The sequence below is a fragment of the Chinchilla lanigera genome, unplaced genomic scaffold, assembly GCF_000276665.1.
Source record: "Chinchilla lanigera isolate Chin_1 unplaced genomic scaffold, ChiLan1.0 scaffold00002, whole genome shotgun sequence".
In the NCBI taxonomy this organism is placed as follows: domain Eukaryota; kingdom Metazoa; phylum Chordata; class Mammalia; order Rodentia; family Chinchillidae; genus Chinchilla; species Chinchilla lanigera.
The window spans coordinates 33,917,774-33,942,423 of NW_004955403.1; the positions used below are offsets into that span (position 1 = coordinate 33,917,774).

Sequence of the window (24,650 nt, forward strand, 5' to 3'; positions counted from 1 at the left end):
CACTGAAGGTTCTGATATATGAAGACACTGAAAGACAGTAGTGTAATTGTGTTAATATTTTAAACTAAATAATAGGAGACACAGAAGCCAGTTCATTATTATTGCTATCGTGGTACTCACCCTTGGAAAATGTATAAATCCCATAGCTGTCTACAGTACAGCCTTTCCTCTGTAAATACTCAAAAAAGTGTTTAAAAATTAATTTTGTTTTAAAACTCTGGCAAAGCTATTTCTTATTATGGGGAAGTAGCATTTTCCATGGCCAGATTTACTTTATGATATTTTCCCTCTGATTCTGATAAAAGGATAGATGAATATTCTACTGTTCAATTTTCAAAGCATGTTATTTCCAGGAATGAGACTTTTTCTGAAGCCTATTCAGTTCCCTTTGCCAATTAAAAATGCAAATATATGTAGTTTTATACTTTTCAGAGTGGCAGTGAGATTTTAAGCAAATGGAGTCTCAACCTGCAGTGGTACCAGAAATGCTTGTGGTTATATTATGTCCTTCTGCTTAGGGGAAGCTTTTCTAGGTTTCATTTTATTCTATCTGTGTTCTCCCATGTACAAACATTTAATGATTACTTGCTAGTTTGAAGTTTTAATTTTGGATTTAATATATCAAGCACCCATTCATTTTATTAAAAAATTGATTTTTGATGTTTTATTCTTACCCAGAGAATAGCAGATCAATCTTGGTTGACAAGTGCATGTCACACTGAAATGATGCAAAATTTAGACTTTCTCAAAGGATATTCCCTGGTTAGCCAACCATATTTATAGCATCCTCAGAGATCAGGACAAATCTGAGGTTTTTAGGGTTTAGAACACAGGGTTGTCTCTTTGGTACAATTGTAAGTAACAGTCCACTGTTTAATGACATAATGTGAATTTTTATAGGCCCATCTAAGTCTCCAGCTAGTTTGCTGTCTGAAAACTTGAGATAAATCTTCACTGACTCTTTAGAAATGTTCAACATACAGGTTAATTTCTCCCTATTGATTTTCTCAACTATGCATCTTGAATGCTTCAAGATCTCTTGACCTTTACCAAATATCTTTGCGACAGTTGATTTAAAAAGAGTAAGACTTTAGACTTCAAACAAATGCTTAAAAAATCAGTTAAGATGGTGAAATAACTCTCCCTCAGCTATTAGTAGGGCAGTTTAACTGTACATTTTGATTAGGTTTTGAGGGGAGAACACAATTGTGAACATTTGCAAGAGGAAGCTTCATATATTAAAGTTTCTAAACATGAAGGCTATTTTGGGGACATCACCAGGGAAGCGTAGTGTTCTTATATGATGTCAGAAAATTTCAAGCTAAATCAGAGTAATAATCTCAACGATCTTGGACAACAAAATGAGGAAGTACAGTGTTGGACAAACAACATGACTAAAGATCAAAAGACCCATCAATCCCATCAGGAATTGAGCCTCTCTGAGCTTTTGTTTATCTAAAAAATGGAACAAGACAAAAGGGGTAGATCTTGTGAGTCTTTCAGGTTCTAATAGTAAGTAGTCTATATCTAAGGCAAGATTAACAGGAAAATCAGATTAACAGAAAGGCAATAGAAACAAGGTAAAAACATTCTTATATCTGAAAGAACTTTAGAAAAATAGAATACACATGGATATTTCCTGTAGAGATGGATCTTGAAACCTGTATATTCTTCCCCAATTAATCATTATGGAAAAGTAAACAAATCTTTTAAAGATTAAATACTCCCTTTAGTTTTTGAGTCATTTCTTTCTTCTGAAATATTGCCCCATTAAGAGAAAATGGCATCAGAAGCACTTTATTAATGGTAATACTTCTTAAGGGCCTCCAAATAAAACAATAACATCATTAATATCAACAATATAAAAAACAAATGTAAAAATCCCCAAATAATTAAATAAAACCACTTCTAAATTCCCAGCACTGATTAAATAGAATTGAAGTAAACAAAGACATTTTCATATGTCATTTGGAGTGTGAATTTATTTGGGTTTAAGACTCTCCTAAACAGTTATATCAACTTCACTCCATTTCCTTCCTTAGTAAAAATTATGACTGGACAAACATCAGACTTTTAAAATTCTAAAAATAATAGAAAAGTAAAAATTGATTTCCTAGGGAAATCTCCTCCCTAAATTTCTATGGTTTTGCTGCTTCTGTGAAATCTTTCTTTGGAGTTATGTGATAGCATAGTTTTGTTTTTGTCTCTGTTTTTAACTGAATTCATACAAGGGGACTGAATCAGACTCTCAACTGACTTATGGAATATGAACTTTTATGAACAATAACTAACTTCTGCTCTAAAGGGAAAATGACAAATATAAATGAAAGAATGGGAAAACTGGAAGTCCATTTTATTATGTAACTTAAGTCATTTTATATATATGGCACCCTTGATTAAAAATAAAACAACCGGAATGGTATGAGCACTCTAAAATCATCTGCAGCACTTTTAAGGGTTAAACCTGCTTAACTCATTCTTAGTCAGAGAATGGCACCTAAGAGGACAGCTCACCCCTTAAGCGTGGCTAGTTCTATACCAGTGGTATCCTCAGTTGTTAGAGCAGTCATGCACTCTACTTCCACCCCCCTCCCGCCCGATTAATAGGATCCATTCATAGCTACTCACTACTGCAGGATTTGACCTGAGAAATGCTAGGATTTATTAACTCAATAGTTGTTGTGAAAAGTCCCTAGATAATCTTCACCCTTGGCCAGCAAGGGAACTGCTAGTCTCGAGTTCTCAGAAGCAGCTGGTGAGGTTCTTAGCCAAGTTCTTCAGGAGCAGGAAGTTCCTGAGGACAACCTACTTTGACGTGGCATTTACAAATCTTTAAACCAGGCTTCCTGGATCTAGGATACGTTATTCCTGACTCCTTTGACCCAGATGCTGGCTAACATTTAGTTCACAATCTGTAGATTGTCTTTTTCTTTCCTTTCTTTTTCTTTTTTTCTTTCTTTCTTTTCTTTCTTCTTTCTTTTTTCTTTCTTTCTTTCTTTTTTCTTTCTTTCTTTCTTTTTTCTTTCTTTCTTTCTTTCTTTCTTTCTTTCTTTCTTTCTTTCTTTCTTTTTTTTTCTTTCTTTTCTTTCTTCTTTCTAGGACCTGGCATGGTGGCTAAATTTTTCTAAAACAGTCATGTTAATGTGTTCAAAAATCCACTGCTGAGTCTCAGATAGGGGGTCACATCTGGCCATGAAAATCTTCTTTTCTGCTGGGTTGGAATCCATGCAGCTGTTGCTCACAGGATGAAATAATGTTCTGTCCTGGAAGGATCAGAAAAAAAGACTGCCATAATACATGATGAATAGTTAAAGCATGAAAAATGCACCAGTGAAATATTTGAGTACACATCCAGAGCATAAATAAACCAGATAAACTGAATCAAACAATAGCAGACTGACTTGTCAAGGAACCACACCATTTTCTAGGATCTTTTGGTACTATGTAGGGGCTCCAAACAGGTTCAGTCAGACAGAAGATTCACTTATTCATTTATGCACCCATTCATTCATTTTTGAGAAAGCAATCCATTCATTTCCTGGTCTGTGCCCTTATCTTTAGATTTTGGAGGTAATTATCAAAGTTAGTTGGGCTTATTTGTCAAGTGGCTAATTGCCTAACAATTTGGAAAGAAACATGTACACAAAAACTGTAATTTAGCCCACAGTGAGCACACACACCCACACCCACACCCACACCCACACCCACACCCACACACACCTCGCAGAGTCAAATCATCTTTATTCTCACATTGAATCTCTAATGGCAAAGAGAAATACGATGGAAATAGGATCCCAAATGCCAAGCGCTCAGCTGCTGTCTTCCGAAAACGAATGTGGAGATGGGGTGGAGATGGGGACAAGTGACACCCAGACAGCAGCTAAAAGTACAAAGTCAAATTTGTTAGCTCTCAAGCTTCAGTCTCTTTTCAACCCCTTTTCGGATGTCACAGGTGTTCCAGTGGAACAGTTCTCACAGCTTTCTGTGAAATGCAGGCAACATTCACTTACAAAAAAAAAGGCTGAGACAGGTGACACAGTTAATAGGTCAGTGAATAAAAGGTCTTGCAGTGCACAAAATTGAAGTACTGAGCACACTTCCTACCTGCACAGGCTTTATTAACATATTCTTCTTTATACAAAGGTCAGGATAATGGAAACAAAGCTTTCCTTAAATAGCATCAAGCTTTTACCTGTATAGTATTTAAGACTTAAAAAAAAATGCCAATAGTATGAGAAAACTTCATTAAGTCACTGCTTAAATTTTAGGACCAAAACATGTTTAATTATTTAGCTTAGGACGAGATTAGATGTTCTGGCTCTTTTTCCTTGAGGGAGGAATACTAAACGTACAATGCTTTTAGAAATAGGAGTTTCTCAGCCACCCTTTGTAAACACTTCTGGGTTGTTCCTGGACGTTAATATTCCATCAAACCAATATTTAATATCCTTTTAGGATCCGGATGTTTGCACAGTGCAGTGCTACACAAAGGAAAGGAGAAATAAGGAAGGAGCAAGGCAGCATGCAGGCAAGTTAGTTATGTTTTATTTTTAGTGTCAACAAAGAGCCTAATACAAAGGCTCTCGCTATTCTTTTCTGCTGTCTTTAAAGGCAAAGTTTCCTGAGTTATTGTGGGTTTTACTTCCTTACACAAAAGGACTCCTGAGGCCTCCTTACTATATCTTTCATCTCCTGCTTCGTTAACCCCTCTGGGTCTCTCCGCAGGGGACACGCTGCACAGCTCTCTCCTATTGGGAGCGGAGGTGGCCAGATTGAGGAGGAAGGAGATTGCTCTGCACCTCTCTGCGTGCATTCTTTTTCCTGGACAACAGCCTCCTTCCCTGCCCTCTCTCTCTTTCTGCATCTCTTACACTCAGTCCTCTACCCGACTTCCAGCAGTTTACCTGCATGGACTTAATATTAGATCACTTTCTCAATGTGCATTCTTAAACTCTAATATTCATGAAAACTGTGTGACTTGGTAAATTCTAATTCACTGTGTTCCATCTCATGGACCTCTTTCTCTTCTTTTCCCATTTCCTTCTTATGATTCTTTTTATCACTAGCTTGTGGGACTTGCAGATGCTGTTTCTCCTTCAAAACAGATCTGTCCCTGAAAGCTCAACAAGGTGGAAAGAAACAGAGTAAGACATGTTTCTGTTCTCTTTTCCTTCGCCAACTTGCGTACCTCAGCATGGATATGAAAGCCAAACCAGGTTTTCTCAACATCACTTTCTGAACGATCAGGAAGTAATTATTTTCCAAATCCCATATGGAAACACGTGTTCTGACAAGTAAAAGTATATCCATGGGTACAACCAGGCAGGCTGTGCAAATTCAGCACTACCCTGACAATCCAGAATATGTTTTCTGTGCTTATACTTCACATTTCTGTACTTACGCTTATAAAAGTTGAAAATTTGAATTCCCTTTATCTGTCTAGAGAAACTTCATCAGTAAAATGAGGGGGTGGATTTGATAAAACTTCAAAGCCTCTTTCAGCAGTAAAATTGAATGAACATTTTATTCCAAAGTTCACTAGTGACAGAGACAAATGACAGGGTGTAAAACTAGAGCCCATCCACGCATCCAGCACATCAACAGTCTGATTGTTCCCTTGTTAGAGACTCAGCTCTGCCTGCCCTTGTCTCTGGAGTGTCCGGAGATGAAACTTCTGGGAATATCTTCAGCCTTTGCAAGAGCATACATTTTTCACTTTTGACCTTGGGGGCTGCTATGTGATTGCCATTTTTATGTTTCTACTCAGCCATGCTTTTGGATTACTAAACATCTTTATGGGTGCTTTTCCTGGCTGAAATTAAGTCAGTGGATTAAGCAATCATTCTTTGAATATGGTCTCTTATTCCAAGACAGTCCTTCTCTTCTCTGCCTTTCAGCTCATCTGTCAGGACAATGACGGGTGTTAACAGAACAGAGCGCAGGCTTCTTCCTGTGGAACAGACCGCAGAGTACTTTGGCAAGTTTGCTGTTCCATGACAGCTCTCCTTGGATGATGGTAGAAGATGTTCTTTTTTTGCTTCTAAGTAGGTTGTTCATTGTGCGGACTTGAGGGAAGGTGCACCTTAAGCTCTGGCTGTTCTCAATGTAACAGTTACATGTTACTTTGCCCCTTAACTTTGCTATGGCTTGGACTTGAACTGTTCCCTTGTGTCCTAAAGGCTTGGTTGCTATCTGATGGGATTTGAGAAAAGTAACTGAATCCCAAGGAGCACTCTGACTTCATTAATTGGATTAAGCAATTCATGAGATCATAATTTGATTGTATTTGGGGAGGTGACGGAAACAGGATGTGAAGCTTAGTTGAAGAGAGTGGATCATGTGGACATTAGTTTTGCTGTAGTCAGGTTTTACACAGGAAACAATTGAATACAGGATACATAATTTATAGGATTATTTTATATCATTCACCCTGAGAGTCAAATGCAAAAGATCCCAGGAGATCTGCCCACACAGTAGAGACCCAAAGAATCCAGCAGAGGGCCTGGATCCCATAGCAATGTCCTGTACAAGTCCAGCTGAAGACCCAGAGCCCATAGCAATGCCCTCTACAAGTACAACTGGAGGCCTGGAGCCCATGGCAATGTCTCATGCAAGTCTAACATCAAGGATCTGTACTGGGAAGGCCTAAAGGTCAGTGTTGGAAGCTAGAAAGTCTGTGCCAGTAGGATGAAGGATCTGTGCCAGCAAGGTGAGGGATCCACACTGCAGCCAGGAAGCAACATTCAAAGTAAAGTTCTCCTCAGAAAGAACAGCAGCCATCCCCAGTGACAGTGAGGTCCTGAGCTCCTCTGACAATGAGATCAGCCAAGTTCGTATCAGGAAAGCCAGCACTACAAACTTCTCCAGAAGAATCTGCAGGCCAAAGTCTTCCCCACCAGTTCTCCTTTTATGCTTTTGGCAACAGTCCTCAGGTGGGCCTTCCACACCCAGCACCACGCTGATTCAGTTCAGTTAGGTGTTAAAAGCTGAGCACTAGTTAATCCCCCACAGGAACTACTGACCCCTGACCCCTCTCTACCTGGCTCTTCCTTCCTCTTTGTGCCTCCTGGCTGCTGTGAGTTGAGCAACTTTCCTCCATCCACTCCTGCACCATTATATTCTGCCTGATCCTAGGCCTAAGAGCAACAGCACTGGCCAATTCTGGACTAAAACCTCTGAAACTATGAACCAAAATAAATCCTTCCTCTTCTAAGTGTTTTTCTTCTTTTGTCATACAGTGAAATGTGGGCACACCCTGCCACCTTCCCTAGACGGCTACTCCCTTGTTTTTCATTTTCCCTTTTGAATTTTATTTTGGTTTGGTTTTGGCCTTTAAAAAAATGAGAATTCACTGTGCTAGAAATACATAACTTCAGATCTTGAATTTTTTTTTTTTTTGGTCTTTTTGAAATAGGGTCTCACTATGCAGTTCAGGCTGACCTTGAACTGACTTTGTAGCCCTCTCTGTCCTCGAACTTGCACTGATGCTCCTACCTCAGTCTTCTGAGTGCTGGGATTACAGGTGTGCATCACTACATCCAGCCTGATCTAGAATTGTTGAATTGACCTTCATAATCAATGCCTGAGTCTACCTAATCAGCCTATGTTGAAAAAACATGAGTGGGACTTTTCAGATAGCTCACTGAAAGAGACATTTCAAATTAACCTAGGGACTTCACTGACCTCTGTGAGATGCTTTGTGGCATTCACGCCTCTGCACTAAAGTTTATTAGGCTCCCTACCTTAGCATCTGAACATTAAAAGAGGGGAGTAAGTTGTAGAAAACATTCCAGACTATGGTGGGGGTCATAAAAGAACCAACACCAAAGATGACAAGATAACAAAATAGATGTGTAAGTGGATAATAGACCGTATAGGAAGATGGTTCTGAGAATAAATCAACCACAGAGCAGGAGGACACGCAGCAGGCTGCTAGGAGACGGGCTTTGCATTTGCAGCCATAAGGCATTTGGATCACTTATTAATTGACATGGGACAAATTATTTAATTCTGTGAACCTCAGCTTACTTATCTTGTGAAACATAGGTAATAACATACCTCACACATTGTTGTGAGGCTAAAATGTAAAATCACTGGTACAACGTCCTGCATATATTAGCGGCCGAGTAATGATGACTCTACTTTCCGCTTATTTAGTTTTAGTCAGAAAGCCTCCTCAGTTCCAAACATCAGACTTCACTCACCACCTGGCCCGAGACCAGTTATTCATCACCAAGCTGTATTTTCTGACATCTTCGGCAAAATAGAGTTTAAAAAATTATTCTCTGACTCAACTAGTTATTCAAACAAATCTCTTATTTTAAGAAAAGGGATTTACAGAAAAAAAAAAATCTTTGCTTAAGAAATGAGCTCTTCTGAGTAACTGGTCAGTGTTTGTATCTGATGTGTGTGTTTAGGTTGCCGTATGACTATTCTTGAGCTCCGTGGAGGAAAGACCAATTAGGCAGTTTTTCCTACCTTTTGTTACTGGAATACAACATTATTCAGGCTAATTGAGTCCAATAGATATTTATAAAGTGTCTTTTATTTATTTATTTTGGCCTGTATTGGAGAAGAGGCAGAATAAGACAACCTGAGATGCATCCCTTGACCAACAAATAGGAGGGATGAATAAGAAAGCAGAAAATGCCTGAAACAAAAAAAGTGTCAGTGAGACTATAGATGAGGATGAGTGGGGTGCATTAGGTTATTTTCAAACACAGGGAAGAGCATGCGAAAAGAGAGAGGAATAGCACGTACTTTCACATCTCTGATCTGACAGGTACTCTTTGATCCTCCGATATTATCAATGAACTCAGGGTCCTCCTGGCTCACAGTCAAAGAAGAGGGCGGTGGGGCACAGACAGCACACAAGGAAGGTGATGGGTAAAACATACGGCCTGCTCAGAGGTGCTTTGAAAAGAAAAAAGGAGGAGGAAGCCAGGAGAGACAGAATGAAAGTGATGGGGCCGGTATGAAAATCTGAAGTCTTGCTGAGAAGGCGACAGTCGGGTAGTCAGTCTTGAAGAAAGGAAGGGAACTACCCAGAGTTAGCTTGGGCACAAAAGGCCCTGATAGAAGGAGCAGCCAGTGCAAAGGCCCCGTGCAGGTGTGCACTGTGATGGGTTAGAGGGACAGTGACGAAGCCAGCATGATGGCAATGACATGGGAGGTAGCCCAGGGCTGGGTTATATGCTGGGGACCAATGTGTCCCATGCTGTCAAGAGCTCAGCAGAGAGTTCTGTTTAATGGAGTGTGGGAGATGAGGTAGAAGGAACAGTTGTAGGACTGGAGGACAAGCTGAGTAGAATCAGAAACAGAAAAAAGAACAGGGTTGGGGTAGAAATGATAATAATAATTTCTCCTTTAGGCATAAAGAGTTGGAGCTGTTTATGGGACACACAGACTTCGATGCCTTGCAAACAGCTGGACAGGTGGGACATCAGGAGGGTTCCTCCATGTGAAGCAGAGAAAATCAAAGTTCTCCTCTCTTATAACTGTCCATGTAAGTAGAAAAATTAATTATAAAAGATCCTATTTTCAAAGAGGATGATTGTGTAAGAGAAAACTTGATCATATCCAATGTCTCTGGTGCCTACTACAGATTAGACAGGAATGAAATCTTGGAATTATGAGACCAGCTTTTAACCCTCATTCTATCCCTGAGGATAATCTTGGACGATTGCTTAGTTTGTCAGTGCCAAAGATTTCTATCTGTACAATGAATGGAGTGGGTAAGAAAAAGTGAGGTAACATAAGCAATAAAAAAAGGTCTGCTTTCTTGCTTTTCCTTTTTCCTCCTTGAGACTGTGGAGAAAAACAGGGTTGATGCATAAGTATCCTTTGGCTCTCTAGGAGAGAAATGAATTGGGTGGCCACCAGTGCCTATTTTTGCTGTTGGTTTCTGAGAGAACGCAAATAACACCTTGATAGGCATAAAAGAGACAAAACAGCTTATTATCTAGCCTGTTTCATTTTTTCTTTGATAAGTAAAATTCCTCACAGGAGAAAGCAGGTTTTTCTGCATTAGATTAATTTGGCCCATCAGAAAAAAAATGCCTCGTGATGTCCCTTGGAGTGTGTGTTCAAACAGTGCAGACTACAGCACTCTCTCTGTTCCTGTCACCAAATTTTCTGGCTACATGTAGTGACGTGCATGACAAGTAGTTTTTTGTACCTGCAGTCAAACTCAGGACCTTGCATTTGCTAGGCAGGCACTTGTGCCACTGAGCTATATCCCTGGACTGACATGCATGACAGATCCTTAATTCTCCTCAGAGCACACAGATCATTTAAAACTCTTTTTTGATGTGTTAGATCCTCATTTTTGAAACCGTTCAAAAGCTTCTTGTTCTTTTAGCTGAATTTTTAGCATGGCCTGTGAGGTAGTAGTCCCGCCTCTAGCCAGATGTCTGGCCTTATAATTCATTGTTTTCCTTCCAGTCTTGCGTTTCAACTGGCCTTTATCTGTTCTGAGAAAACCAGGATCCTACTTACCTCAGGGCCTTTGATTCATACATCTGGGATCTTTTTCTCAATTGCTTTCTTCACGTATCTAATTCCTACTCACGTTTTAGGTCTTCTTTAGCAGTCAGTCAGAGAACTCTCCTTACACTTCTGGCCTGGATAGCACCAGTGCCTTATGTTTACATATTGTCTTGTGCAGTTAATTTATTTAAGTATTTAAATAAATGCTTCTTCCTAGACTGACAGTTTCATAAGTAGGAAAAATCATCTGTGCCAGATCTTGTTTGCATCTGTCCGTATCTCTGTGCCTCTCGGTAAACCTGCCTGCAGTCTAGTGAGCGGAGTGGCTACCATTTATTGCGTGTGCACCTGTGTGTCACGTGGTGCAAAGTGCTCTGTTCATTACTTCCTCTTGAGCCAGGTGAGGCATTAGTGAATGCTGACAAACAGGAAGAGAGATTTGTTTATTCAACAAATACTAATTAAACACCTACTATGTCCTACGTTGTCCCTTAGGTGCTATAAATACTACATGAAAGAAAACACAAGAAATCTATGTTCTCATGAAGTGTATTTTCTACTACATATTTAGCTATAGATACATTTAAAATGGTACAAAACTGTTCAGTATAGAAATATCAGGAGTTAGGCCATCTTTTCCTGCATCTTAGCCTATCAGGACAGTTAAAAATCAAATCAGAAGACAGCTTATTGAACACATGAAATAATGAGAGCTAACATTATTTGGACTCTTTACTCATTATTTGGACCCGTGCTTTAAATATAATTGAATTTTATGTAATAATCCCTTTCTTAGGTAAAAATTACTGTGTTCTTCATGTTATAAATGAGGAATACAGTCTCCCAAGGTCCCAGTGCCAGGACTTACAGTGGAGCCAATGACTCAAATGTCAGGTCCCTCAGGCCCCAAAGCCTGAGCTGACCTCCAGACTGTGCTTCATTTCTCTCCGTGGCTGAGCCAACTAGCAGCCTGGCTGCATCCTCATATCTGCTCAGTAGGGAAGAGGTGTCCTCATCAGCAAACACTAATTTAAAGCTTTCATCGTTCCTATCACCGTGGTTTTTCTCTCTCTGAAAGCCTTGCTCTTGGCAGGGATTCAATTCAGCCTCCTCTCAGAGCACATCTTGCTTCCAAGTGACCAGAAAACGGCAGTTAAGCATGTTAGGTAAATGGTTACCACTAGGAATATTGCTAAGTGGAAATGGCAAAAATTAAAAGGTTATGACAACCTAGTCAGTGGGTGAGACACAGGTAAAAACAAAATGAGAAGATGCCCCTATTTGAAATATAGTTCTTTCCATTTAGTCACTAGTGTTGGCTCAGAATGACCATTAGCTGTTACTCTGAACTGCTTCCAAATGACGAGGATTGCCTTCAGTGTCAAGAGAAATTAATGAAGTAGACGAGTTCAAAAACAGTTTTTGCAATGGTAACACTAATCAAATAAATATATCCTTTACCAATGACTAATTTCTCTTTATGTGTTTTGTACTAGATTGTTTCAAATAGAAGAGTCACAAGTCCCTATGTTGCCACTTCCTGTTTACACTGGGGTATGTTAACTTTTTCATGAAAAAAATATCCCCATTGGATTATTTGCAGTTTAATCTTTCAGGTACCCTCTTGTGTGCATTTCCTATTTGATGCTATTTTTAAGCCCTTGCTCTTTTTTGAGAAGGTACTAAACTATCAATTCGAATTTAAGTTTTCTTAGGGTACGATGACTTAAGTCTTCTGTTATATAAAGGCAGATGCTGCAGAGATTGTGTCTGGTTTTTGAGATGTTTAAAAAGTCTATCTTTGTTTTCTTATGGGAAATCTGGAAATATGGTAGCTTAGAACATACAATATTCCTAGTAGGTGAATTCGTATCTGAGTGAGTAACTTCCTACAAATGATGATCATCAGTGGATTAATGTCACCTCTATTAGATAACAGAGAGCTCAGTTATTAACTTTGTGTCCTGGGATGAACAACTTAAATGGGGCTGTGAATAGATGCTGATCCAAACTGTGAATGGGACAATAGTTTAGTGGCTAATAAGTTGGATCAAAATCTAGGTTGGGGTGATTTCTTGTGAAGTAGATGGTTTTTGGGTGCCGGGGATTGAACCTAGGTGCTAAGCACCTGCTGTGCCATTGAGCATCATTCCAGCCCATGAGATAGCCTTTAACGGAAACAAGGGGATCACTACATAAATATACAAAATGAATTAAAGAGGGTGAAGATGAGAGATGTGTCTGTGTAGTAAAAGAAGAGAAAAAGATTGTGAGATTTCTAAGAAATACTGAAAGCTCATGAGCAAGTCAAGTATGTGATGTTAAGGAAGAAAATCAGTTTGGGCTAAAATAAGAGAAACACTGGTCATCACAAAGGATGCCAGGAGCCCATAATAAAAGGTGTTACAATCTCATTCTACTTTTCTTAGTTAAAGCTAGAAGAGAACGTTCAGGAGATTGAGTAGCTAAAAATTGGGCTATTGAATTAGAAGTAAAGATTAAAAAGCAGGCAAGCATTTTAAAATATTTGAGATTTGTCTGAAGCAAAATGGATTAACTTTAATCTATGTAGAGCCAAAGGCTGGGGAAGAGTTTTCCAACCACTGGAACTGTCCAGATATGAACGGGCTGACTTGCAAGAGCGTAACTGCCTACTACAACCACCGGTCCAGGATTTTGTAAACATTCCATAAATCACAACCAAAGTAGAAGTCCATGCTTTTTTAGTTAAACTCACTGTGTTCGCATGTCTCATTCTGGACCTTAATATATAACAGAATAAATTAAAATAACAACCTCACGGCCCTCCATTGGGCATCTTGTAGACCAGAGGAGTATATGAGCTGAGAGACCAAAACCATGGCATATATCATAAGGTAAAAACAGGCAAATGTATGCACATGGCAAAAATTCCACCTACTTACATTTTAAACTAATGGGATTATTTGCAGTTTAACTTTTCGGGTACTCTCTTGTGTGCACTTCCTATTGATGCTACTTTTAGGTTCTTTCTTATGAAAGTTAAATTGTAAGAATATCCTAGATAGTAACTAAAATCGTTAATTTGAAATCTTTCACTTTGGGTCCTTGGGGAGGTTTCTGCAGTTGTGAGACAAAGGAATATGTTGCTTTATACAGCGCAGTTTAAGGTTCATGAAAGAGGGTCTCATATCAATCATTGAACCCAAGGGGTCCTTAAGCTAGTCACTAGATATTAGGTAAACCCTATACAAACGTGGAAAAGGTCTCCTGACTTCAGAAAGTTAAGGACAGATGATTGGATAAGGATGTTTGATAAATATTTCCACAACAATGAAGGGAACAAGATGGTAGAAGAGTACAGGAGGTCAAATTTTAGCCAGAGCAGGAGGGAGGATTAGTTTAAAGAAAGTGAACAAGGGGGCTGGGGATTTAGCTCAGCGGCACAGCACCTGCCTGGCAAGGGCAACGTCCTGAGTTCTATTCCCGGTACCGGGAAAAAAGAAAAAAAAAAAAAAAAAAAAAAAAAAAAAAAAAAAAAAGAAAGTGAACAAAATTTGAGCTAGGCATGGTGGCATATGTCTGTAATCCCAGCACACTAGAAGGCTGAAGCAGAAAGATTCTAAGTTCACATCTAGCCTGGGCAACTTAGAGAGCTAGGGAGAACCTATCTCAAAAAAAAAATATAAAAAAGGGCAGTCTGTAGTCCTGGGACTGGATAGGGCTTGTTAAAACTTGAGGTAGCAAAGCGTTCTCCAGCCTACTGCCTCAGAAGCTCCTGGTAGCTTCCAAAAGGATCAATCCTTGAGCCTCACCTAGAGAGCCTTAGTCAGTCTAGCTGTATATCAACAGAACGCTGCCTTAATAACTGTACCTTACAAGGTTTTCCGACCTAGTTCTTTTACAATGTTTAATGGTTGAATTTTTCTTACCTTCAATAGTTCTTTGGTTATATTTAACCTTTTAATGTCATATAATCTTTAGAACCAGTTCATCAATTCCACAAATAAACCTCCTGGGATGTGATTGGTTTTGCATTAAATGTAAGATTAATTTCAGGGTTGGGGATTTAGCTCAGCGGCACAGTGCCTGCCTGGCAAGTGCAAGGTCGTGAATTCGATTCTCCGTACCGGGGGGGGGAAAAAAAAAAAGATTAATTTGAAAACTGAGCTCTTCATCATAATGTCTTATAATCCTTGAACATGAATGATCCTTCTTTGAACATGAATGATCCTTCTCTATTCTTAAAAATTACTCTTGGTGTTTTACAGTTTTGTTCCTTTTCCTCCTCTTCCTCCTGTTCCTCCTCTTCCTTCCCTTCATCATCTTCTTTCCGTTTCTTCCTGTTTTTGTGTGGTGCTGGGGGTCAAACTCCACATATACCAGGCAAGCCCTCTAGCACTGAGCTGGTTTGCATCCTGGGGGTATGTTCAATGTACCTATTAGAATTTAATTGCTTAGCTGCAGAGTATCTTATATTTTCTAAACATTGAAATACATCATCTGTGAGTAGACTAATTTCTTACTTTTTAATTTTTGTACCTTTAAATTCTTTTATGTTGCCTGATTATACTGAATAACATCCACTGTGCAAGATTGACTACAAATGATTGCAGCCAGCATCTTATTGTACTTCCAGTTTGTGGAGGAAAATTTTACATTTAATTGCTAAGAGTGATGGTGGTTTTAAGTTTACAGATATACCTCTTATTAGAATAAATTAGTTTTTAAAATTAATTTTCCTTCTGTGTGGCTAAGATGTTTGGTGAGATAGTAAAAACTTGAACATTTAACAGTAGGTTTATGTAGATAAGACTTCTTGCAACAAAAGTGTCACTTCAGTGCTGTGGGGAAGAAATGGTCTTTTAAGTAAATGGTGATTAGTCAATGGCATATACGTTTATGTGTGTATATATATGTACAAACATATGTATATCTCAATTAACTCCATATATTATGCACATGAAATAGTTCAGAGGATTATATACCCAACTGTAGAAGATTAAATACTAAAGCTTCAAAGGTGATTTCAAAGACAATCTTCATGACTTTGGTGTAAGCTAGGATTTCCTAAACAGACCACTAAATACTACCCAAACACAAAGATTAACTTTTTATTAAGACACTCCACTGGAGAGAAATAAAAGGCAAGGCATCAACTGGGGAATAAGATATTACACAACATATATCCAACAAACCACTTGTATCTAGATTTATTTTAGAAAATCCCTAAATATGTGTAAGGAAAAAGTTAGGCAACATATGTTAAAAAGTGGTCAAAAGACTTGAAGAGGTCTTTCACAAAGAAGATATCCAGCTAAGTGTGGTAATACACATTTGAAATCCCAGTTCCTTGGAAGGCCGAGGCAGGAAAATTGCAAGCTTGAGGCCAGCTTGGACAGTTTAGCAAGATCCTGTCTCAGAGTAAAACTTGAAAAGGGCTGAGCATGTAGCTCAGTAGTGGAGCACCACTGAATTCAATGCCCAGTACTGCACAAACAAACGAACCAAACCAAAATGGCTCACAAACGTATGCTAGCTTTAAAATCACAAAGGCAAAGAATACAAAATGGAAAAAGAAACAGACCACGCCCAGTGTTGGTGAGAATTTGGAGCAACCAGAGTGTCTTGTGGTGTCTGTACCCTGGCCATTGTTTCCTGAGGCTTACTGTGCCTGACTTCTAACAGTTGACCACTGTATCTTTCTGCCTAGGGTCTTGGTCTAGCCCAAGAACAGCTCTGTCTGTAAGAAGAGCAGGCCAGAGGTGTCAGAGACTAAACTCCAGGAGCAGTTTAATCAAAGATGAGCTGGAATGACATTTTCTGGCTCCCTTCCCTTCTCCACTGTACTTCTTTCCTGTCTGTGAAGATTTTTTGGGGGGACCATCTCAAATAAATCACCTGCATTCAAATTGTTTAGATTGTAATCTGGAAAAATGCAAACTAAGGTGTGTACTATACGCCAATAGAAATGTTTGTTTAAGAAGAAAGAGGTAGGGAAGTAGCTCTTAATTTGGCGAGAGTAACAACAGTTACTGGTTCTTAGGAGAGATTGCTTTCATGATGGAGTGCATCGGGATGTACTTCACCACTGTTATCAGTGTGAAAAGTGCATTTTGTCACCACAGTGATGGAAATTTGACCACATGACCAGGAACTCAGCCATATGTTTTCCATGATTTATCTCATGGATTATTCCTGTTATATTGATGAAGACATTGAAAATAAGAGATTTGAAAAAACTTCTTCCAGATCCTATTACAATTTTGTGTTCAGTTAGGATGTGTTAACTTAACTCTCGGCCTGATCATTTTGTATTAACCAGTTTGTTCGGGTCCCCACTGAAGGGTCCCGATGAGAATTTGAAGGTGAAAGCATTTTCTCCTCTGGTTAATGAGGAATGAAGTTATAAAACAAAGGGATGAGTTTACTTTAATTCATCATTCCTGGAACAGAGCTCCCCCTGGTGGTCAGGGAGAACAAGGATTGGAATTCCTCCTCCGGGGTACCTATTGTTATGCAATACAGTTGTGTAACTGAATATAGTTAGTTTCATGGAACAGGGATGCTCTTCTTTTGTAGTGGCAAAGAGCCACATCTAAAAGTAGCTGAAAGCTGGTTGCTGCTAATGGATCAAAGTTGGAGCCCAAATACAACCTTTGCTCACTCATATGAGACAGCGTCTGGTCACCTTATTTCTCCAAGAAATCTCCACGTAGCTGGGAGAAGCTTGGCTGGTATGAAGGGCCCTAAATCCAATACACTTTGAGGGCCTTTCTTAGGAATATTGATCTTATTTCTTAAGTGCATAGCAGAAGAAAGAGCAGAGACTGTAAAGTCAGATTTACTTGCGTCTAAATGTTGACATAATGGTACCTAGGTGGTATGAGGTTTGAGGTGAGATGTGTAAAGTACTAGTCCCAGTCCTCCTCTTTCTTAACAGTTGGAGGTGGTATAGATGATTAATTACTTTAAGAGCTTAGGAGATGGACTACGCTTAGGCAATTAACATCTTAGCAATGGGGTTGATTCATGAGTATACTAAGAAGCATTTCTCCAAAGCAAACTCAAAAGACAGCTTACCTATTGGAACCCCTAGGCCCAAGAAGTACATCTAAATATAGACAAGGCATTACTGCAGAAAGACTTCTGTCTCTGTGTTTTCTCTTTTAGGTCTTGAGCATAACCCTTGGAATAAACAAGAGGGATTAATCTAAAATATCTTTGTTAAATAAGCCTGAGTTATTCCCTAAGATGAGGTGAATCAGAAACTTTCCATTTTAAGTGTATTCCTTTTGGTGTATTCCTGATTGAATATACATATGCTGTTTGCTGTGTAAATATCACACAGCACATAACCTTTCATTAAGTAAAGGGAGGCCAGCATGTCCAGGAAGATCTCAGAACAGAGGCACAGCACAATTGCATCTAGAGATTTCTTTTCACAAATTCCTTTGGGTGCTGGAAAGTTTGAAGTGTTAAAGCTCATGAGAATCACCTCTTGAAATCACTGCAACTTGTTTCTTTGTCCCCAGGAGCTCTCTGTGCACATGCATTATCCATTTGTAAGCCTTTGTAAGCTTTCTAATGAAAACAACTGCATTTTCTTGGCTTAATTGCATATTATTGAGTGATCTGTCTCTCGTGCTATAAATGTACAGTAATGAGAAATGTTCTGTTCATTAGAGGACTCCAGCGTACTAGGCAATGGCCAATCAAGTATTTTGTTGATGTGACTAGAAAGAAGTATCTAAAAGGTCGCAGAAATCATTTTAATAAGCTGCCTTCACTACCCATAGACTATATTATATTAAATAGAAAAGAGTTTGACAAGATTAATCAATTATACACCTTATAACAAAAAGTGAGGTTTTCCCACTGCAGTGATTTCTCTCCCTAAAATTATACCTGGCACCACCTTCTTCTTAGCCCTTTGGATTTTAAATTGTTTCATAAGATAGAACAATTGACAATTGATAGAACAATCAATTTCATAAGATTGAACAATTTTTGTGGAGGTATTGCCCCAAGGTGCCAGATATTGGGGGTCAGGGGTGATTGCAGACTGAACTATACAAAGAAGCCTCCTTTGAATGGGTATAGTTTTAGGTGCCCACCTTTTAGATGTGGAAAATGGAACTCATCTCTCTTTTTTTCCCTTCTTCCTTTTCATTTCCTCCTCTTTCTCTTCCTCCTCTTCCTCCTCCTTCCTCTTGCTGTCTCTCTCTGTCCCTGTCTCTGTCTCTGGCTCTGTCTGTCTCTGTTTGTCTCTCTGTCTGTCTGTCTGTCTGTCTCTGTCTTTCTGTTTCTCTCTCTGTACTTGGGATTGAACCATGGGCCTTGGCAAGCATTTTGCCCTGAGTAACATTTCCAACCGGTGGAACTCTTATGAAGTGAGAAGCAGGTACCCTGAGCAGTGCCCTCACCATTTACGGCTCACAGCTTCTTCCCCTCAGTTTCCTGTAAATTCAGGGGCCACTGATGTGCCTTTAGCTCATGATTAAACAGTGAGCATTAGCATCACATTTTCCTGCCGGCCTCAGGTAAGGCTGGATTATGCCGGAGCCCGGAAAAGCAAGGAAAAGGCACTTCCTCCCTGGCTGGAAAGTCTCTGGCGGTTCCCTGGGTCTGAGGGGAGAAAGTAGCCTTGGTGATTGGCAGCCAACTCCTAGTTCAAAAAGCAAAGAAGTAGAACACAATATTGTACGGTGTTCTAAAAAGTCACCCAAAAGGAGATTAATGAAAATATATAAAAACAAGTTATTATTTATTTGCTCTATATTAACTCAATACAATGGGATTTTATATTTGGTTTTGAACTACTTTTATACCACAAAGTGTTAATGTCCTCATTTTTAAAATTTTTAAAGTTCTCAGAATATATTCTTTGATGCACTTGGACAGAATTGGAGTTAAATTATGAAGGGCCACTTTTTGTATGTGTTGCGATAATTTTATTTACACAGACACATCATTTTGTATTGATGTAATTGTCTTTACCCAACCAGCTTCCAAGCAAGAGCCTGAGAAATAAAATAAGTTAGTAGATGTATTAATCTCTCTGTATTATGAACGGTGGTTCTTAAAAATTATGCATGTGTGAGGCTAGGGATATAGCTCAGTGGCACAAGTGCCTTGCGGGCAAGTGCAAGGTCCTGAGTTCAATTCCTGGTACAAAAAAAAAAAAAAGGTATAAAAAATGATGCACGAGTGTGTTTGTTTGTTGGGCACAGGGTCCCTCTTGTAGTTTCTGTGAGATGAGTCCACACCCGTGCCTTATAGTGCTACTGTTTTGACTCAGATTCGTTTTCAGCAAAGCCAGAAACGTGTCCCTTCCTGCACACTGTGTCTTTGCCTTTGCTGGTGGTCTCCAAATGTGTAAGAGAAGTGTGTGCACATATGTTCAGATAACTCCTTCAATCAAATCAGCATGTTTTAAAGGGACTCAGCAAACCTGAAAGTACGGCAGTTTGCAAATAACCACAGAGAACGGACTCTCACCTTCCGGTATCCCCAGAACTGGTTCCCCTTCATGCCGTGACAGTCGTAGAGCGTGACCGGGCTATTGTGTGAGATGGCATCAAAGCAGAACTTTCGGGTATGCAGCGGCTCCCCAGGTCGAATATCTTCTCTCCATCCAAAGGTAAAGAGCTAGCAAAGCAAGCGCAGCAGAGATGCGTCAGTGAGTGTAAGTTGGAAGGAAGACTCCAGAACTAGGGGAGGTATGGCTTCTAGCAAGGTAGAACTTCTGCTTTGTGATTGACAGCAAAGAACTATGTCTGGGTGTGATACAGGTTTGGAAAAAGTCATGTTTCATAAAGTGCTATAGCAGCAAAGTCTTTGCACCTTTGGCCCAGGTGGCAAAAAAATGCAAATGAGTTTTCAGTTAGATACCAGGAGACAAAAATCCACAGCAACCAAGGGAACAGCATTAGGGGTGAGAGAGAGAGACAGAGAGAGACAGAGAGAGATAGAGACAGAGACAGAGAGACAGAGAGACAGAAAGAGAGACAGAGAGAGAGTGACACAGAGAGAGAGACAGGGAGAAAGAGAGACAGAGAGATTGAAGGGGGAGGAGGAGCAGAAGGAAGAAAGGAGAGGAAAGGAGAGGCAGACAGAGAAAGTCTTTAATGAGGCTCTACATTTGTCATGTAAATAAAATGTTCCTGGGTCAAATGCTGCCCAGTTAGCCTAAAAGGGCAGTTTATCAGCAAAAGGACAAGGAGTAGAGTCAAGCCGGACTGATGCAACACCTTGAAAATCTCCTTTAAGAAAAGCTAAGCTTAAAGTAAAGAAAAACCAAATTAATTTTCTACGGTTGGAAGAGTAGTTCTGCCACACAGTATAGAAAGTCTTAGACTGTAATTCACAGGGAGAATACAGTTAACACACAGATCTTTCCCCAGCCCAGCTGGGAGGGAGGTTTCATGGAATGGTATTTACCCTTTGTGCGTTTAATATGCTCTACTACTCCGTCCAGCATTTTCCTATCTATGTTTATTCTATCTTATGTCATCTATTGCAGTCAGTTATATTAAAAATAGTATTTATAGCTGGGCATGGTAGCACAGGCCTGTACATCCAGTACTCTGAGAGGCTGAGGCAAGAGGAGCACAATTTGAGCTCAGCACAGGCAATGTAGTGACTTAGTGAAAGCCTGTCTCAAAAAAAAAGATGTAGCTCAGTATAAAGTCCTTAGGTTCAATCCTCCAGTTCTGCAAAAAAAAAAATTATGATGAGCTAAATTTATTTTACGGTGTAGTAAATTAACAAAACACACTCGTGGAGGGGAGAGCACTTTGTTGAGTATTGGGGCTGAAGCACATTTGAGAGGTACAGTAGGAGAAATCTTTCGAGAGGAGGAGAATAGACTAGACGAGCCCTGTGATTTCTTCCAATTCTGAAATTTCAGCGAGGTTACGTAATTCTTACAACAGGACTTACGGCAGCCCGGCTGTGAGAAGCCAAGCTCCGAGCTGCAAAATGAAGAGCTGTCAGGGAAACCCTGTTGATATAAAGACAAGCACAGTGCTCAGCTGTAAGTGGATAATATCCTTAGCGCTGACCAAGCCCTCCCTGTACTGTACTTCCTGTTTTGGGTCCTATTCAGGAAAGAACATATGGACAGTCTGGCATGATTCCAGGGAGGGCCAACAAAAGCTGCTAAGTGGTGGGGAATTGGAAGAAAAATTGAATGAACTGGGTTAAGTGGTCTGAAGAAAATAAGAAAGAAACGATCTAAAGCAAACCTATGAAAGGGGATCGTCTGAGGAATGGTCAGCCACCGTGCTCTGTATCCCAGGAAGACAGGACAAAGGGGAATGTTTCAAGTAGGGGTTTCATGTTCAGCATTTGAAACAGATTCACGAAGAGGAATTATGTGGCCTTTTTTTGTGGCCTTTTTCCTAGAGTTTTTTTTTTCCCCCTTACTTTTCATATAATTGTGGGCTGAGACATTTTTAGATTCCTTTGAATTCTATGCAGGTGAATGACTGCTCAAGGAAGTGTCTGTGCGGCTGTTTTTTGATCACTCTTTTCTAATCATATGTGCTACTCTCATGGCTTTTGAAACCCCAGGATTTCCTGTTATCCTCTGACTATCTTGCCCACCCTCTTTGATCCATCTCCTCAGCATAGATGTTACTCAGGGTCCTCTCTCTTCCCTGGTTGGTTTTAAATAGTCTCCATTGAACTCTCACCACTATGCTGATAACTCATTATCTGTATTCGTCAAACTCCCCTGGACTTCTCAGCAGCATGTCCCAAGGTCAGCTCAAATTCTACACATACTAATCACGATTGCTGTTCTTCTCCTCTACCTTGCTTCTACCCCTTATTTTGTGTTAGTGGAAGGAATTAGCATTCAGCTTCTCACCCAGGGAATCCTTAGCTGCTTTGTCCCCCGGCCCTTCACTTTCTTCATCAAATCAATTACCAAGTCTTGGCATTTTTGTGTTAGAAAGAATTCTGGAATTATTTGCCTTCCTCTCTGTCCTCACAACCAGTTCTCTCAATGTCTTTTGTCTACAGGAACAACCTCCTAACTGATTTCTTTCCCATTTTCCTGTTTTGGTTCCTACACATCTGTTCTTCTTGGCTTTTAGAGAAGTCTGCTTGAAATGCCTGCTTGGCCAGGTTCTCTCTCAACATCAAATCCCATATTTTCACATGACCCTCGGAGAATCAAATTCAGTCTTTAACGTCACTGGGACGCTGGGGCCTGACGCATTGAGGAGACAGCCTCTCAATTCCTCGGTCCTCTGTTCTTTGTGTCCTTGATGAAATAATTCAGTCAAGATGCACAGGAGGCCGTGCAGAGGTATAGGTAGAATTTACTGTAGACACACAGAGAGTTATACCTTCAAGGGAGAAAGCGGGCAGTCCCACGAGGGCATCTACACTGAGGGCCAGTTCGGGGCCTTTTGTGCACACAAAATTTACTACTGGGGTCCGGGTACTAAGTTTACTATGAGCCTATCAACATTTTATTTGAATGTTACTTTGGAACTGAAAAAATATCTTCCTGTCCTTTTTAGATGGTCAATGTTTCCTCAGAAGCTTTAACATGTAGGAAATTTAAGGAAGAAATGTACAAAAGATAAGCTTCTCATTTAAGCCAGGTCCCAGCCCAAGGCAGGAGGGTGTTTAAAGAACCTTCCCTTCCCGATGTTGGGCGGTAGCTCCGGCCGCCTGAAACCCTGTATGCTTCGCTTTGGAACTAGGCAGTCAGCTAGCCAGGTATCAGGAGGAACGCGTGCAATGGTAACCTTCAAATGTCACTGCAGTCCGTGGAACTGCTTTCAGTCTGAGACGTAACAAATGATTATAATTATACCATGCACAGGCGTCTTGTTGCTCTACTTAATTGGCAAAGTGTGCTATTTTAGATGCCTGCTCCACTGCCTCCCGGGCTGGCGGATGTCTGACTACCTGTCTAACACAGCGTAGTAGGAACTTGCCGATTCTGGCCTTTGCTGTTCCTCCCAGCTACATCCTTTTTCTTTTGGCTTCTGTTCCAACAAGACTAAAATGACTGTAGTTGCTGATACAACATAGGCATATTTTTCCATGCGTGCCTCTGTGTACGAGAGGTAAGTATGCACGGGCCAGGCTAGGTGGTGCTGACCAGGCCTTTCAGATTTGCTCTGGGGCTCGCTGATCCAAGAAGCCTCCTCGTTTAAGCGACTTCCTCCTTCTCACGCCTTCCCTTGCTTCCTAACGCCTGGGCACTCTGCTTCTGTCTCTCTCACCGGACAGTGAGGTCATTCACGACACAGAGCGCAGCTTTTTTATTGGCCGTTTCCATACCAAGAACAATTCATAACACACAATAAATGCTCAGTAAAGCTTCCACTGAATAAACCAAACTTGCCCTCATTATCTTACCTTATGTTGAAAGTACAGCTGAGATAAATAGACTAGTTTTTCAGTTCATCTGGTGCTTCTGTGCTGTTTGTATCTACAGTAATATCAGTGATTACTCCCTGCCATTTATTGATTGATTGTACTGGGGATTTAACTCATTAACTCAGGGCCGTGTGCCAGGGAGGCATGCGCTTCACCACTGACCTATGGCCCCAGTCCGTTTTATTTTTTTATCCCGAGATAAGGTCTCACCAAAATGCTCATGCTGACCTTGAACTTGCCCTCCTCTTGCCTCAACCTCCTGAGTCACTGGGATTATAGCTGTGCACCTTCAGGCCTGGCTCGAATTTTCAGCATTAATGATTCTAGATGTACTTCACTATCATTGAAAGAAAATTTTCAGGCCTATAAATTGGCAACTGATTTTGATGAACTCTTTATTATATTTAGAGATCATATTTCCCTCATACTATGAACAGTCCAAGCCATGCAGGAACAAGCAGTCATGACTGATTTATCTATTTCCCTGTGGGTGTGTGTCCCACTCATTCGGGTGTTTATGTACTCAGAAGTCTAGAGATGAAAGTGACCATAATAATTACCCAGCACAGAACCTCACTGCACAGTTGGGGAATTCAGGCCTGCAGAAATAGTTTGTCTCTGCCCTACCTCACCCGTCCAACCTTCCTTTACGGACAGTCTTGTCATCCATTTTATTAAAGATCGGTTAAGTCTAAAAGAATACCTGTGTTCTAGCAAACAGGTAAAAATCCATCTTTCAGACAGACTTCATCTACTGTCACAACTATATCTCAGGG

General features: G+C 40.1%; 1 protein-coding gene across 1 annotated transcript in view; it reads right to left on the reverse strand.

The window, feature by feature from the left end:
* Positions 1-3,076: 3,076 nt before the first annotated feature.
* Galntl6 (polypeptide N-acetylgalactosaminyltransferase-like 6) overlaps positions 3,077-24,650 on the reverse strand; it is a 1,020,690-nt gene continuing 999,116 nt past the window's right edge. Inside the window, exons 12-13 of the mRNA XM_005373544.2 lie at positions 19,969-20,118; positions 3,077-3,263 (exon numbers count right to left, since the gene is read on the reverse strand). Of these exons, the coding sequence (XP_005373601.1) occupies positions 3,096-3,263; positions 19,969-20,118 (318 nt within the window). The 3' untranslated portion in view covers positions 3,077-3,095. The remainder of the gene's footprint in view (positions 3,264-19,968; positions 20,119-24,650) is intronic.